General features: G+C 44.3%; 1 protein-coding gene across 11 annotated transcripts in view; it reads left to right on the plus strand.

Annotated features, from left to right (window-relative positions):
- Positions 1 to 3,305: 3,305 nt before the first annotated feature.
- DZIP1L (DAZ interacting zinc finger protein 1 like) overlaps positions 3,306 to 15,272 on the plus strand; it is a 65,528-nt gene continuing 53,561 nt past the window's right edge. For 6 of the 11 annotated variants that reach the window (XM_054700795.1, XM_054700796.1, XM_054700799.1 and 3 more), the window contains exons 1-3: positions 3,307 to 3,664; positions 9,509 to 9,606; positions 13,560 to 14,135. In XM_054700795.1, coding sequence (XP_054556770.1) covers positions 9,595 to 9,606; positions 13,560 to 14,135 — 588 coding nt within the window. In that variant the 5' untranslated portion in view covers positions 3,307 to 3,664; positions 9,509 to 9,594. The other 5 variants (XM_054700800.1, XM_054700798.1, XM_054700803.1 and 2 more) reach the window with 5 other exon arrangements.

Genomic DNA, 15,272 nt, shown 5'->3' on the forward strand with positions numbered 1-15,272 from the left:
CTTCCCCCAGATTCTACGCTAGACTGAACCTGGACTATCAGTGACTGCCAGGCCCCAGCTGAACCTTGAGAGGCTTTAATTTGGTTCTCATAATAACCTTGCAAGGTAGAGTTTATTTTTTCCCATTTTACAGAGAGGTTAAATGATTTTTCCAGATTTACACAGCTTGGGAAGGTGTAGTGTAAATGTGTATTCACTCCCAAGCCTGAACTCTTCTCTCCTCTTTAGCCGGTGGCAGGAACCCTGGGGAGAGAAAGATTTCCCTGACCAGGAGAGGAGTGGAAGGATAACATTACCCATCTGAGAAGAGGATTCACAGGCATGCCTGCCCTTCCACTTTAATTTTTTATACATTTAAAAAATAGTGATAAAATATACACACAAATTTACCATTTTAACCATTTTTTAAAAATTTTTTTTAAAGCAAATTTTTAAAAAAGATTTATTTATTTATTTATACAAGCACTGGGTATAGTCAGAAGCACGGGAGGGTGAGAGAATTCACCAGAGCCAGAGCAGGGAGCAGAGCAGGCAGGGGGACCGAGGTACACTGCTGAGGGGAGCAGCAGGTGGCAGGAGAGGTCTGCGCGCCATGTGGGACCCTTGCCCGGCGGTTGGGGATCGAACCTGCGCTGCAGAGGCTGCGGGCAGCTTTGCAACCCAGCGCTCAACCGCTGCGCCACTGGGGAGGCCCCCATTTTAACCATTTTTAAGTGTACAACTCAGTGGCATTAAGTACACTAACATTGTCGTACAACCAGCACAACATCATCTCCAAGTGAAATTCTGCACCCATTAAACAATAACTCTCTATACTCTCCTCCTCCTGGAAAGTACCATTCTATTTTCTGTTTCTATGAATTTGAGTATAAGAAGAACAATATAAAAATTTGTCCTTTTGTTACTGGTTTCTTTCCTTTTTTTTTTTTTTTTTTAAAGATTTATTTATTTATGCATATAAGAGCTGGGGTACAGGCCAGAGATGCAGGGGGTAAGAGGATTCACCAGAGACAGAGCGGAAAACAGAACAGGTAGATTGACTGAAATACACTGCTGAGGGGAGCAGCGGGCGAGACAAGAGAGGTTTGTTTCGCCATGTGGGTTTCTCCCTGACCGGCCGGGGATCGAACTCGTGCTGCAGAGGCTGCGGATTGCTTCATATCATGGTGCTTAACCCCTTGCGCCACCAGGGAGGCGCTGTGACTGGTTTATTTTACTTAGCATAACGTTTTCAAGGGTCATTCATGTGGCTTGTATCAGATTTCATTCATTTTTTAAGACTGAATAATATTCCATTGTATAAAAGATACCCAATGGAATGGGATAACATATTTGCACACCATACATACATCTGATGAGAGTGATATCCAAAATATACAAAGAACTCATACAACTTAACAAAAAGAAAACAAATAATCAAAAAATGGGCAGTAGAGCTAAACACTTCTTCAGTGAAGAGAGGCAAGTAGCCAATAGTCACATGAAAAATAATCATTATCACTTATTATCAGGGAAATGAAATCAAAACCACAAGGAGATACCATCTTACATGTGTGAGAGTCATCCATATCAAAAAGACCAGAAAACAAGTATTGTGAAGATGTGGAGAAAAAGGAACCCTCTTACACTGTTGGTAGGAAAGTAAAATGATGTAGCCTCTATGGAAAAGAGCATGGAGGTTTCTTAAAATATTAAAAATAAATCTACATGTGATCCAGCAATTCTACTCCTAGGTATCTCCCTGAAGAATGTAAAACACTAATTTAAAAAGATATATACCCCCCTTTGTTCACCGTAGCACTATTCATAATAGCCAAGTTATGGAAACAACCTAAGTAGCCAAGGACAGAGGAGTGGATTGGAAAAATGTGATACATATGCACAAAGGAATATGACTCAGACATAAAAAAGATGAACACTTGTTATTTGCCGCAATATGGAGGGAAATGGAAGGGATAATGCAAAGCAAATAAGTGAGAAGGAGAAAGACGAATATGTGAAATACAAAGAAACAAAACAGAGAAAACCAAACTGACTATGGAATTGAGGCTATAATTGTGTGTGTGTTTGTAAGAATTGGGGGCATAGTGGGTGGAGGGCTATGGGTGTCTTGGTGTTGGGTGTGGTGAGAGAACATGCAACTGAGGAGGTCTGATCTTATGCCTCAAATCACAATGTTGTAAACCAATTCTACCTCAATTAAAAAAAATATTTTCGAGTCCACCACATTTGTTTATCATTTTATCTGTTGATGGGCATTTGGGTTGTTTCTACCGTTTATCTTTTCTTTTTTATTTTTTAAAAAAGATGTATTTATTTATGTGTGCAAGAGCTGGGGTGCAGGCCAGAGGTGTGGGGTCAGAGTGTGAAGATACACCAGATACAGAGTGGGGAGCAGAACAGGCAGATCCACTGAAATACACTGCTAAGGGGAGCAGCGGGTGAGACAGGAGAGGTCTGTTGCCCCATGTGGGTCACCTCCCTGGCCAGGGCTTGAACACTTGCTGTAGTGGCTGCTTATTGCTTCAGAGTGCCGTGACTTAACCTCTTGTACCACGAGGGAGACCCCTGTTTCTACCTTTTGGCTCTTGTGAATAATGCTGTTATGAACATGTGTGAACAAATATCTGAGTCCCTGCCTTTAAGTCTTTTGGCTACATACCCAGAAGTGAAATGACTGGCTCCTATGGTAATTCTATGTTTTATTTTTGAGGAACCGCCGTTCTCTTTTCTACAGTGGCTTTGCCATTTTACATGTCCACCAGCAGTGCACAAGGGTTCCAATTCCTCCATCTCCTTGGCAACACTTGTTCCCTAATGCTTGGCCTGCCCCAAGATATAGCCTGGCTATTGAAGCTGGGGTTGGGAGAAGGCCTGAACAACACCAACAAAAATTGCCGGAAATCTGAACATCAGTAAGGGAAAGACTGACTATGGGAAAGGATCAGGGACTGCTATCAGGAAAGAAAACCCTTTTGGTTCTGGGTTTGTTGGAGGTATCTCATCTCACCAGGCCAGGGACTCACCCAAAAGAGTAATATGGGCTTCAGTCCTTAACCAGAAATGTTTCATTAATTTAAGCCTAGTGGATCAGCGGCTGTGTGTGTGTGTGTGTGTGTGTGTGTGTGTGTGTGTGTGTGTGTGTGTGTGTGTGTTCTCTTGCGGGCTAGAGAAAGGTTCTCAGGCACGGAATCCCGCCTGGCAGGCTGCACTGGGGTGGGCGGGTCGGTTTTGTTTCCCCGCCCCGCAGCGTCTGGGCCTCCCCCGGCTGAGGAAGCATCCCCCGGGTGGGTGAGGGTTCCGGGAATGGCCTCGCTGCAGTCCCGGGTGGTGCAGCCAAGTCGGAGGCGCGGCGGGGGCGACCTTGGGACCTCTGCCCACAATCCCCAGGCTCCGGGGCCCCCAGGTGAGCCGGGCGGTGTGGGGAAACTATGCCAGGAATTCGATCCAGGAGGGGCGCTGTGGGGAGCGACCTTGCAGTCCAGTGATCGCGGGCCGCAGGAAGGTTAAACGTTGGCAGCTCTTGACGCCCACGGAGGTCCAAGCCCGGGAGCTGCGCCTGGGCTCGACCTCCAGACATCGGTTCCTGCGCCAGGTTGGCCTTCACTCTCAGCGCCTTCAGCCTGCGGTGGACTAAGTTCCAGGGAGGCGAGCAAGGAACAAGGTACGACTGAGTTTCATTGGGAAGACAGCCGCGGTGGAGTCTTACTTTTTGAAAAAAGTAAAATGATCTGAGGGGAGGAGAATATGATACTTTGAATTCTGCAGGTAAAGAGGGAATCTTTTAGTAAGGAGATGATTTAAAAACAAAGGCACAGGCATGTGTGGTCCATGAGATGTCCTGCTCCTGGGCTGGAGTTTCGCGGGAGGCAGAAAAAGTATTTTCATTTTGAGGTGGCTACAGATAAAATTTCGTGGGGGATTTGCTTTACCTGTTGGGGGCCCTGGAGAAAGGGACAGAGAAGGGTCTCCAGAAGGCCTGACTGGGAGCACCTGATACTGGAGGTGTCAGGCCTCAGCTCTCAGCACTCCATTGGGCCCACTGCCTGCTACCCCTGCTGATGGGTTGGCTCCTGGATGTGATTCCTAACAGAACTTTGAAGTGCGGTCTGGTGAGTGTGAAAAGTGTGGCTTCCCACACCCCCATCTGCAGACAGGATGGTTGGTCTCCTTCTTCTGCACTATCTCCCCAGCAGCCCTGCCCCTCCCACCTCCAACTGGGAACTGGTTAGTGAGACCCAGAGCAACCCCACCAGGTTAAGCTTTGTTCTCCAGTAAGTGGCTGATAAGCAGTCTTTTGTCCATCTTTGTTCACACACGAAACATCTGGAGTCATCTTTCTCATAAAGTTTTTTGGACACCATTTAACTTGATAAAATGGCCCCATGAAAATTATATGCTTCAAGTTGAACAGAAACCTGAATTCATTTGTGCAAAGTAATCAGGTCCTTCCAGGGAACTGGTATTTGGCCAAAAGGCTTGTTGCTTAACTGGAACTGACAGGAGCAGGGAAGGGGACCACTTGGGGGATTGTTCTGAACTACCTCTGTGTCCCTTGCAGGTCAGCAGGGTTAACCACCTGCCACTAGGCCTGACACCTCCAGGGAGGGTTTTGTGGGGTCTGATGGCTCAAGCACTGAAACAGAGAGATTTTACCAAGAAGCCATGATGCTTCCATGGGAGGGAAACACCAGGGTATTCTAAACCGCTCTTCTTTTATTTTTATTTTTATTTATTTTTTAATTTTATTTTTATATTCTCCATACAATTGCAACCCCCTTATTTTGCCCCCAATCCCTCCTTTCCCCGCCCCCCACCCCATAGAGTGTCTCTGGTTCATAGTTGTTTGTTGATTTGATATTTTCTTTCTTATAGTTATTCTTTTTCCTGGTCCCTTATTTAGGTTTTCTAGATTCCTGCTATGAGTGAGACCATCCGGTATTTTTCTTTTTCTTTCTGGCTTATTTCGCCGAGCATGATCCCTTCCAGCTCCTTCCATGTTGCTGCAAATTGCATGTTAAACTGCCCTTCTTTTAGATGTGAGAAGCAGTTGTGATTTTGACAGTTCTGTACTTGGGAAGACAGGTCATGTCAGTACATAATTTTCTCCACTTAATATTCCTAAGAGATGCTAATCAAATTCCTACCCTGAATTTTTATTTTGAAGAAAGTCCTTTTGTGGTAAAAATGTAAATTAAGCTTTTTACTGAAGGGTGGACACTGTCTTAAAAAATATCTCTTTAAAGTTGCTAGGAAAGTTGTGTGCTTGGTGCTGTGGTTCTCTTTCTCTTGTTACTTGATGGTTCTGGAGGTGGGTCCAGCCTCCATGAAAGATAAGAATGGAAAGGGGGATTCATTTCTTTAGCACAATCGAATTAGAGAACAAATTCTAAGTCTGTTATGGTGGAGCTCGAGGAGAGCTCCTGGGTCACTGTCATCTCTGTTGGGGGTTCTAGCACTCCCTTGCCTACTGTGTAAGAGCAGCTTGTTTGCAAACTGTGCAGGGTTTCCTTGGCAGCCACAACAATTAGCACTAATGACACACCTGAGCTCCCCTGGGGCAGGCACAGCCGAATTTAGCTTGGGAGCCAGAACACTCTTGTAAATATCTAGCTGCCTTCTTGGAAGCTTGGCCCCTCCAACTATTCCTTTTATCTGCATTCTGTGGGAGCAGAAGAGAGTGAGGTTAGCGGTGGTGGTGTAGTGTAGCTGTCCGTTTATATTAAAAGATCAGGCACTTTCTGTTAAAAAATCAGTTGCTTGGCAGGCTATGTGGAAGTTATCCTTGACAAATTATAGGTGGACAAGGTTTCAGAAGAACTGTAGAGTTCCCAGGAAATGTTTCCAGTGGATGGATGCCTTGTGAGGTGGTGACTACCCCATTGCTGGGGGTGGGCAAAGCAAGGGTGGTAGACAGGCTTCCTCGCCTATCTGAGATCGTCCCAGGTAGAAACTACCTCTTCAACAATGAAGTAAGTTTGATATGCTACCATAAATATTCTTTCAGGTCCAATGTATTTCATGACATTGGTCTAGGAAAGGGAAGTTTTCTGAGACCCTCATCTCATGTTAGAGAAGGTTAACACAGCTGCATATTTTCTAATGACAGTAATTTCTTCCTTGTGTTTCTGTAAGAAGAACAGTGAGGATCAAACTCGGAGCCAGCTGCTGGTGCTCCTCAACAACAGAATGATAGAAGGTGGAGCTCTCCAGATTCCACCCCCTGAGTGGGGCCTGATGGGTAAAAGGGGCAGAGCAGGGACTTTGACAGTGAAGCTTACTGGGGATTTGATAGTTGAACGGCTGGTACTTTGGCGGTTGTATTGTAACAGGGTGGTCCCCAGGAAAGGGGGAGGTTCCCTGCCCCACCCAAGGGAGGGTGGAGCTGAGCAGGAAGAGGAGAAGCTGCAGAAGAGACTGAGGAAGGAAGCAGGATGGAGCCAGGAGACCTGGAGGAGGCCCATGGAGCCTAGAGACACGTGAAGAAACTGCGCTTGTCTTTTGGTTGTGGACTGGGTGACACAGATGTGGGTAAGACCCATGGGGAGGTGACAATGGCAGCTTTTATTTTGATGTTGATTTTGCTCTTTTCCTTCCGGGCTTGTCTGGTTGTTTGTGACCCTTTTTTGTGGGTCCCCACTGGAAGATGCTTTAGACTTGTGGCAGGCTTTGGGGCCTTGCTCTGGGCCAATCCCATTTGGATGGACTTTTACCCACGAGGGGATGGGTAACTTTGGGTGCTTCATTTAGAAACTAGACTTTGCCTTTCCTGTATTGTTTCCTAGTTTTATTAAAGTTCCTTCCCATTAAAGTCTCATATGTTTTGTATTGATGCGGCGGATGGCAGAACCCTACATAGAATAGGCAGGTTTGCAGGGTTTGGGCTACCCCTCTCCCTGTCCTATAACAGTATTGCTGAGGCATTGGCAGTTAACCACTGGTGAGGAGTAGTGACCATGGAGAAGCCGCCAACTTACCACATTCAGCTTTGGCTTGGCCTTCAGTCCCTGTGCAGTGGACATCTTCTAGGGTAGGACAGATAGCATCTGGTCAGGTGCCAACAATAAATTCTCTCTTCTTCTCTTTCTCTCTCCCTGTGTAAATAAATCCTGTTTTTTTTTTTTTTTTCCTTCTCACCACTGCCTGCTTTTTGGTCGTATCTTGCCTTTGTAAATGCATGGGTGAAGACCCACCATCTGGGTCCAACCCTGTCTCCTGCATTTGTCCTGTTTCATTTATATTCCCAGAAGTGGGAAAATCAGTCTGCTGATAATTCATTCTGGAGAAAGCATGGTGTCCCTGCTCCCTGGAGTATATGGTTTCCAGGTAACTGCAGTACTGTCATTTGGCTTTGTCTTCTGCCTATCTTAACCAGAAGAAAACCATGGAGTGGAGTCCAGTTCAGCTTAGCCCTGCCAGGATGGGGGAAAGCTTAGTGTTTCCAGCACTGAACCTGTTGTGATTTGACAAATGCTTCAGTTCTTGCAGTTTGTTCAAGAAATCTCAGGTACTGTAATTTCTATAACGGGCAGTAGTTTATATTAATATGTCATCATCACCATCATTGGAGGATAGTTTAGCAATATTGAAAAGCTCTGGAGTCAGACAACTTGATTTGAACCCTGACTTCATGATGTAGTTGCTGAGTGACTTGGGGCATATGCCTAGTTTTTCTGACTCTCAGTTTCTGCCTCTATCAGATGAGGCAAATCATAGTTACAAACAGGCTAAATGACAGCTATAATAGAAATAGCACTTTTAAAGACCGGTATTGTCCTGGCACATAGATACTCAATAAGCGGTGTCTGCTGTCATCATCATCATCTTCAATTCCCACAGTTTTGCTATCTTTTAATGTCAGAGACCCATGACTTCTGCGATTTGGACCCTTAGGGTTCTATTGGAAGATGGGAGTGATACTCTAGAGTTCAGCAAAAGCTTATGAACTCAAGCTCCCCTCCCAATTCAGAATTCCATATAATTGGGAGCGGGGTGGCCACTTTCAGTGGTTAGAGTGCTCAGAATGTAAACTTGAAGGTTTAAAGGCTGCTGAGGAAGCAAGCTCTAACACTGCAGCCACATGTTGATAGTGGGCTCCCTCATGTGTCTGAGCCTGACCTCAGGGCCCCTGCACTCTGCTTTCATTAGTGGCCTGCTGATTGAGCTGTGGATATGGAGAGTCAGCCAATCAATGATTTTACTAAGTCTGAATAACATTTCTCTCTCATGAGTCCAGATTAATGACTTCATTCTTTTTCTTTATCCTAATTCTTGCTGCTCATAGCCTTACTTCCTCAAGACCCCAAGAACATAGAAACTTGAAGCAGGTATTCTAAGATTTTTGACAATTCAGTTCAGTAGCAATCTGGACTGTAGGGAACATGTATGGAATGTAATACAAAAGATATGAGTAAACCACAGTCTTACCCCTTCTGGAGCTCCTAGCTGGGGGGAGTGTAGAAGAGAAAGGAGGCAGAAATGTCCTGGTGTGGCACCCTTCTACCCACAGCACCCTGCCCTAGCTCCTATGCTGGTATTTACTTCTCTGCAGGGGGAATTTCTGTATTTTTTTTCTGTCTTTTCTAAAGAATGTTGTGGACCAGACACCATCATTGACTAGTTAAACTCTGTATATGCTTTCATTATGATGGAAGAACTTGTTGCCTGGGTTTTTTAACTTTTTTTCTTTCTGGCTTATTTCTCTGAGCATGATCCCTTCCAGCTCTATCCATGTTGCTGCAAATTGCATGTTAAACTGCTCTTCTTTTAGATGTGAGAAGCAGTTGTGATTTTGACAGTTCTGTACTTGGGAAGACAGGTCATGTCAGTACATAATTTTCTCATAATTAGCACTAAGTGCCACTCTCAGTGTTTGGCACTTGTGGGAATTTAGTGGTCATTTGTTAATGGATGGATGCAGATTGCATAGCCACCCCAACGCAGACCAGAGTTTGGTGAAGGTGACCAAAGGAAGGTGTGCTCTGTGTTCTGGGGAACCCAGAGGAGGGTAAGAGCACCCTGGTTGTGGGCCTGGGAGGAATTTATTTTAGTCCTCATGTCTGAGCTGGACCTTGAAGTATGTTTTCACCTTGAGGAGGAGCAGAAGGAAGTGGCAGGGAACCATGTATTCCAAGAGGCATTATAGGCTTGTGGCAAAGAGCTCAGGCTCTATAACCAGGCTCCTGCCTTCTGCACCTTGGGCAAGTCTCTTCACTTTTTTGTGCCTTAGATAATTGTAGTACCTCTTCAAGGGATTGTTCTAAGGGTGATGTGAATTATTCTTTGTAAAGCACTTACAATGCCTGGAAAGAAAACAAACAATCCAGAGATAGGTAAGTATGGACAGCAAGTAACATGGTAACTGAGGATGCAGTTAGAAAGGTAGTTTTGAAACAGTTCATTGAGGTCTTTGATTATCTTCTTAATGAATTTGGAACTAGCCCATGAGGAACACATATAAGCCATTCCCTTATAGCTGAAGTTCAATGGTGTTACCCCTTTTAACCAGGGCATATTCGCTTCGTTTTGCTACAACCCGCAACACTCCCTACTGCTGTGCTTCGGAATCACTAAGTCTGGAGATCTGCATTTCTGATGAGTTTCCAGGTAATATGATATTGTTGGGACCCAACTTTGAGAGTCGCTGCCTAATTATATCTTAGATCCCAAGATGGGGAATCGGTTGCTATTTTTCATTAAACTTATACTGTGGCTTCTCTTATCCTTGACATGCTTCCTGTATTAACACTATCTTCCTGGTCTTGATGGAACTTACATCTGTAATTTATGATGTAATCACAATGCAAGGCTCAGTCTACAGGCCCCAAGAGTTGGATGGGCCAGAGAGAAAGAGATAGGGAAGTGGCTGAGGCTTAGCTGAGGTTGTGAGCAAACAGCATAATATATGGGGTATTGGCACTCTGTCTTAAGAAATAAAGGATATAGCTGTTAAAGACAGTTCAGAGAAGGGGCTTCCCTGGTGGCGCAGTGGTTGAGCGCTGAGTTGTGAAGCTGCCCGCAGCCTCTGCAGCGCCGGTTCGATCCCCGGCCACCAGGTGAGGGCTGCTCCCCTCAGCAGTGTGCTTCGTCAGTCAGTCTGCCTGCTCTGCTCTCCCCTTTGACTCTGGTGAATTCTCTCACCCTCCCGCACTTCTGACTGTACCCAGTGCTTGTATAAATAAATAAATAAATAAATAAATAAATCTTAAAAAAAAATAGAGTTCAGAGAAGGAGTGTTCAGAGAAATGGGGAGAGAACTGAGAGATTTGCTGATAGAACGTTCTGGGTGTTATCATTACGGAGGCCTGTGGGCAAACATCTGAGACCAAAGCTTAAATAGTTAATCAGTGAGTTCTCAGGTCAGGGTCGGACAGGAGTCAGGTGTTCTGTTACATTTAGCACGCCTGGTAACCTGCTGTTGCTCTAAGGCACAGCTTGTTGTGGCAATTGTCTCTGAGGCTCTGGTGATATTGTTGCAATGTGGAGCTCAGCATAGTGAGTATCATGTCCCCTACCTCCTCTTTTTTTTTTTTTTTAATAGCTTGACACCTTTAGTAGAAGTTGACTGACCTTCTCCTCTTGGTGGTGGTAAGGTGCTTGTGGCTAGACGGTTTTGATTTTGGAGAATGTTTTGGGGAAAGGAAACTGAGGCAGGGAAGATAGGATCTAGCCTGAGAAGGTGGGTCAGTAGCATTCCACGCTAAGGGGTTTGGACTTGTCCTGTAATGGAGCCATGCCGAGCTCCCTGGTGGGGGTGGATGTGATCTTACTACTCCTTGGTAGCCGCAATGCCAGCCACCAGGCCTGGCCCAAGTAGGCAGGCTGTAAATGAGGGGGGCGGTGGGATGAGGGAATGAGTGAACAAGTGAATGAGCTTAAGGGATAAGGGGCGATGATCTGATCAAAGCAAAGTTTTAAGACAAATGGCCTTAAGGATCAATGTTGTATAGTTCACAAGATTTGGACCAGATGCACCTCCAACTATACTTCTACTCTGGCATTCTTATCCCCCCAGGCAAGCTATTTATTCTCTCCAGACATGAATTTCCTTGTTTATAAAATGAGAATGGCAATAGTTGCTTGTAGGTTTGTATTTAGAGTTTGTGACTGGCACAGAAGCTGGCACCCACTGCACTGCAGCCAGTGTTATTACTGCATGCCTTCCCTTACATCTACAAGTCGCATTGCACCCTGGGTGTAGCTAGGGCGGGCTGTCCCTGCCCGTCACTGCCTTTCGCAGATGAAGATAGACTCAGCTGGGTAAAGGGCCTTTCTTAAGGGCCTTGTCCTTCTTTTGCAAACCCAGCCGTACTATTTCCTCCAGACCTTTTTCCTTCAGGAAGTTAATAACCTTTTTCTTCTCTGACCTATTGGACTAAAATGTCTGAATCACACATATATAAAAGAATGTAATTAAATAGGATCACATGTATGTCTTGTTGGCCTAGGCAGAATCTAAGTTCCCAAGGGCAGAAACTGTATTTTTTTTTTTAAATTTTGATGAAAGTAATAGATGATGATGCAAAGAACTTTGAATAGTACAGAAGTAGCATAATGTGGAGAATAAAGTTCTATAACTTCTTTTTCCCAATGGTAACCATTACTAACAGCTTGTTTGTGTTTCTAGAAATAGTCTAAGCTGTTGAGATAACATATATAGTGAAAATATACAAAAAGAATAAATTAGTAAATTTTATTTATGATTATATGTGGAAAAAATGTAAATTATTTATTTATGTGTATGTATTTATATATGTGTGTGTCATTATCACCACTGGTGTAAGGCCTGTCTGTATATGTCTGTCTGTCCATCCTTCTCATACCTGTGCATATCTATTCATTTATTTATCTCCATTTAATATCGCCATTGTCTTCCTCCCTCATAGACAGCCATTGTAATATTGCCATTGTAATATATATATATATATATATATACACACACATATATCCATATATATACACACATACATATACAGGTATATTCAGATATATAGATAGATAGATCTCAGTTTCATGTTGTGCTTGTGTTATTATTAAATGTGATTATATTAATATACCCTTTAAATGGAAATGGAATATGTATATGTGATCATTTTTCTATGTCAGTACATGAGATGTTTGCAGCATCATAGGATTCTAGAACTGTTAATTGCTTACATTATGATGGAAGAGCTTGTTGCCTGGGTTACCATTAACACTGAGTGCCACTCTCAGTGCTTGGCACTTGTGGGAATTTAGTGGTCATTTGTTGATGGATGGATGCAGATTGCATAGCCACCCCAACGCAGACCAGGGTTTGGTGAAGGTGACCAAAGGAAGGTGTGCTCTGTGTTCTGGGGAACCCAGAGGAGGATAAGAGGGTAATTCTTAGTAGTGGAATGCTCATTTTTAAATTCCTATTTGCAATTCACAGAAGTCATAGGTCTCTGACATTGAAAGGTAGCAAAACTGTGGGAATTGAAGATGATGATGATGATAGCAGACATCGCTTATTGAGTATCTTTGTGTCAGGACAATACCTGTGCTATTTCTATTATGGCTGTCGTTTAGCTTTGTTTGTAGCTATGATTCGCCTCATTTGCCTTATCCACAGCTGCATAGTATTTCATTGTATAGATATACCATTTGTATCCCCTATTCTAGTTTGTACTTTGCTTTCTTGTATTCCATTATTACAAACAATACTACAGTGACAGTTTTTGCCAAGCACCTTTGCACACTTGTATCCATTTATCTGTAGATAAATTATAATTCTTAGTGGAATGTTCATTTTTAAATTCCTATTGCTACTGTCAAATTACTGTTCAAAGAAAGATAACAACTTCTATGTCTACCAAGAAAGTGGGGAGTAAAATCTGAGTCTTTTGACAACAAGCTGGAGCTCTTTTCATGAAACATTAGGGTTGAATAAAAGAACGCCATGGATAGAGCACTGCCTGAGTGCAGAGACCTGGACATCATTTCACTCACATCCCGCTAGAGATATCATATATATGTGATCACACCTGAAAGCAGGGAAACTGGGAGATGTAATTCAGCTCATCTCTGTTCTCTAGAGTCTTGAACTACAGAGCGTGTGGTATGGCAGACTTTAGGAATTTCTGCCACTCATGGCAAGTTACTGATTTTTAGCCTGAGGTCAATGTAGGGTTGCAGAAGGGCCCACTTATACATTTGACACCTCCTCCTTGAAAAAGACCTCTGGCAGGCTGTCTTGCAGTGCACTTGAGCATCAGGGGAGAGTCAATGTGCCAGGGATTTTGCTGGGTGCTTCACCTGATTCCTTCCAAAGCATGAGCCTGCTCCCATTATTCCCAAATATATGCATGAGGCTTAAAGATATGGAGAGACTTTCCCAAGAACGAGGCTCTGAATGTTTTGCTCAGTGTGATTGTAAGCCTGCACCCTTCCTTTCCACAGCTCTGGCCATAGCTCTTGCTAGAGCTGCTGCATAACTCACCCTACCCCACCTCACCCCACTTAGACTCTGGTGGGCCAGATGAGCAGTACATGCAGTCACATGAACCTTGCCTAACTTGGAGATTTTTCTCACTTTCCAGGTTCTCTCTCAGTTCCTTTGCCTGCTGCCGTGGCCTTTGTGGTACCCTTCCCTAGTAGGTATCCCAGGGCTTCCCCCACCCATGCAGTTTATTACTGCTGAGGGCTCCAGAAGCCCTCTTTCTGGACTCTATATATCCCCTGCTTTCAAGTTCCAGCCTCGTTGTGAGACTGTGGACTGGAGACGCATTAGTGCTGTGGATGTGGACCGCGTGATACGGGACCTGGACTTGGCCACCTTGCAGGAAAACATTGCTGGTATCACCTTCTGCAACTTCGACCGGGAGGCATGCAGACGCTGTGGGCATCCTGTGGACCCAGCGCTACTCAAGGTGCTGCGCCTGGCACAGCTCATCATTGAGTATCTGGTGTACTGCCAGGAGTGCCTGAACACCAACATTACCAAGCTGGAGGCACAGCTGCAGGTCAGTGTGGGTCAGCAGGAGCGTGGCCAGAAGGAGCTGGACCGCCAGACTGATGAACTGAAGGGAATGCGGGAGGAGTGTCACCGACGCCACAAGATGATTAATACTTTACAGCAGATGCTCCTACAAACAGGCGCCCACAACTACCACATGGTGAGGAATCTCTGCAGGGTGGGGACAATGGGAGGGCTGTGCATCTAGCCACTGGGCCATGTGGACAGCACTACTGCCCTGGGCCCAAAGGTGGTTGCAGACTATTCTCACTGGTTAGGAGAAGATTTTAGAGATGCTTCTCATGGCCAGAGATGCTAAGAGCATCTAATCAGATGCTGCAGAATGTGTGTGTGGAGATTGTGCAAGTGTGGCAGGTGTGTGCATGAAGGATGTGTTTGCATGGAGGTGCTGCCTGAGTTCCATCTCGCAGGTCTACATTTGATTCAGCAGAAGGAGGGAGGATGAAGAATGTCATGGCTTTCTCTAATGAAACCTTCCAGAAGTTGCATGTACCACTTCTGCTTACATGTCATTGGCCAAAATTTAGTTGCATCGCCTCACTGGTTATAAGGGATACTGGGGCAAAATAGTGTTTATTCTCACTGGTCTCCAGGTCAGCAGAAGCATCAGGGTTTCTCTTATGAAAGAAAATAAATAAAATGGATTTTAGGGGGCAACTGACAATTTCTGTCATATTTGCTTCTGTGCAAAATAGTAAATAATCTGCCCTCTTACTCTAGTTGACTAGAAATAGCAGCTTGCAGAGCCGTGTTGGAAAAATTTTAAAGTTCTACAGTGCAAAGATGATGTGATAGATTGGCAGTGTCTGAAATGCCCAAGGAGAGGCAAGTGAGATTACAGAAGCTATTAGCTGTAATCCTCTGCTCCGGTGGTTCTCAACTCTGGGGTGGGACCTGGACATTGGTATTTAAAAAAAAAATAAGCTTTTAATTACTGGAATTTTCCAACATATAAAAAATGGAGTAATGCAATGAGCCTTCATCTGTACACTGTTTAGTCCAATAGTTATCAACTCATGGCCAGTGTTGTTTACTTTTCCCCCTACTTACATCCCTCACTTTTGGAGTATTTTGTAGCATACAAGTCATATGATTTTATCTGTAAATATTTCAGAATGTGTCTCTAGAAGGCAAGGACTCCCACTTTAAGACATAAACACAATATCATTAGCATACCTAAGGAACCAACAAAAATCCCTTGGGGTCATCAGATAGTGTTCACAGTTCTCCAAGAGCATTGGTTGTATTTAAAGCTCTCTAAGTGATTCTAACGTGC

Source organism: Talpa occidentalis, unplaced genomic scaffold (genome assembly GCF_014898055.3).
Source record: "Talpa occidentalis isolate TD23 unplaced genomic scaffold, MPIMG_talOcc4v2.1 talOcc4.4, whole genome shotgun sequence".
NCBI classification, from domain to species: domain Eukaryota; kingdom Metazoa; phylum Chordata; class Mammalia; order Eulipotyphla; family Talpidae; genus Talpa; species Talpa occidentalis.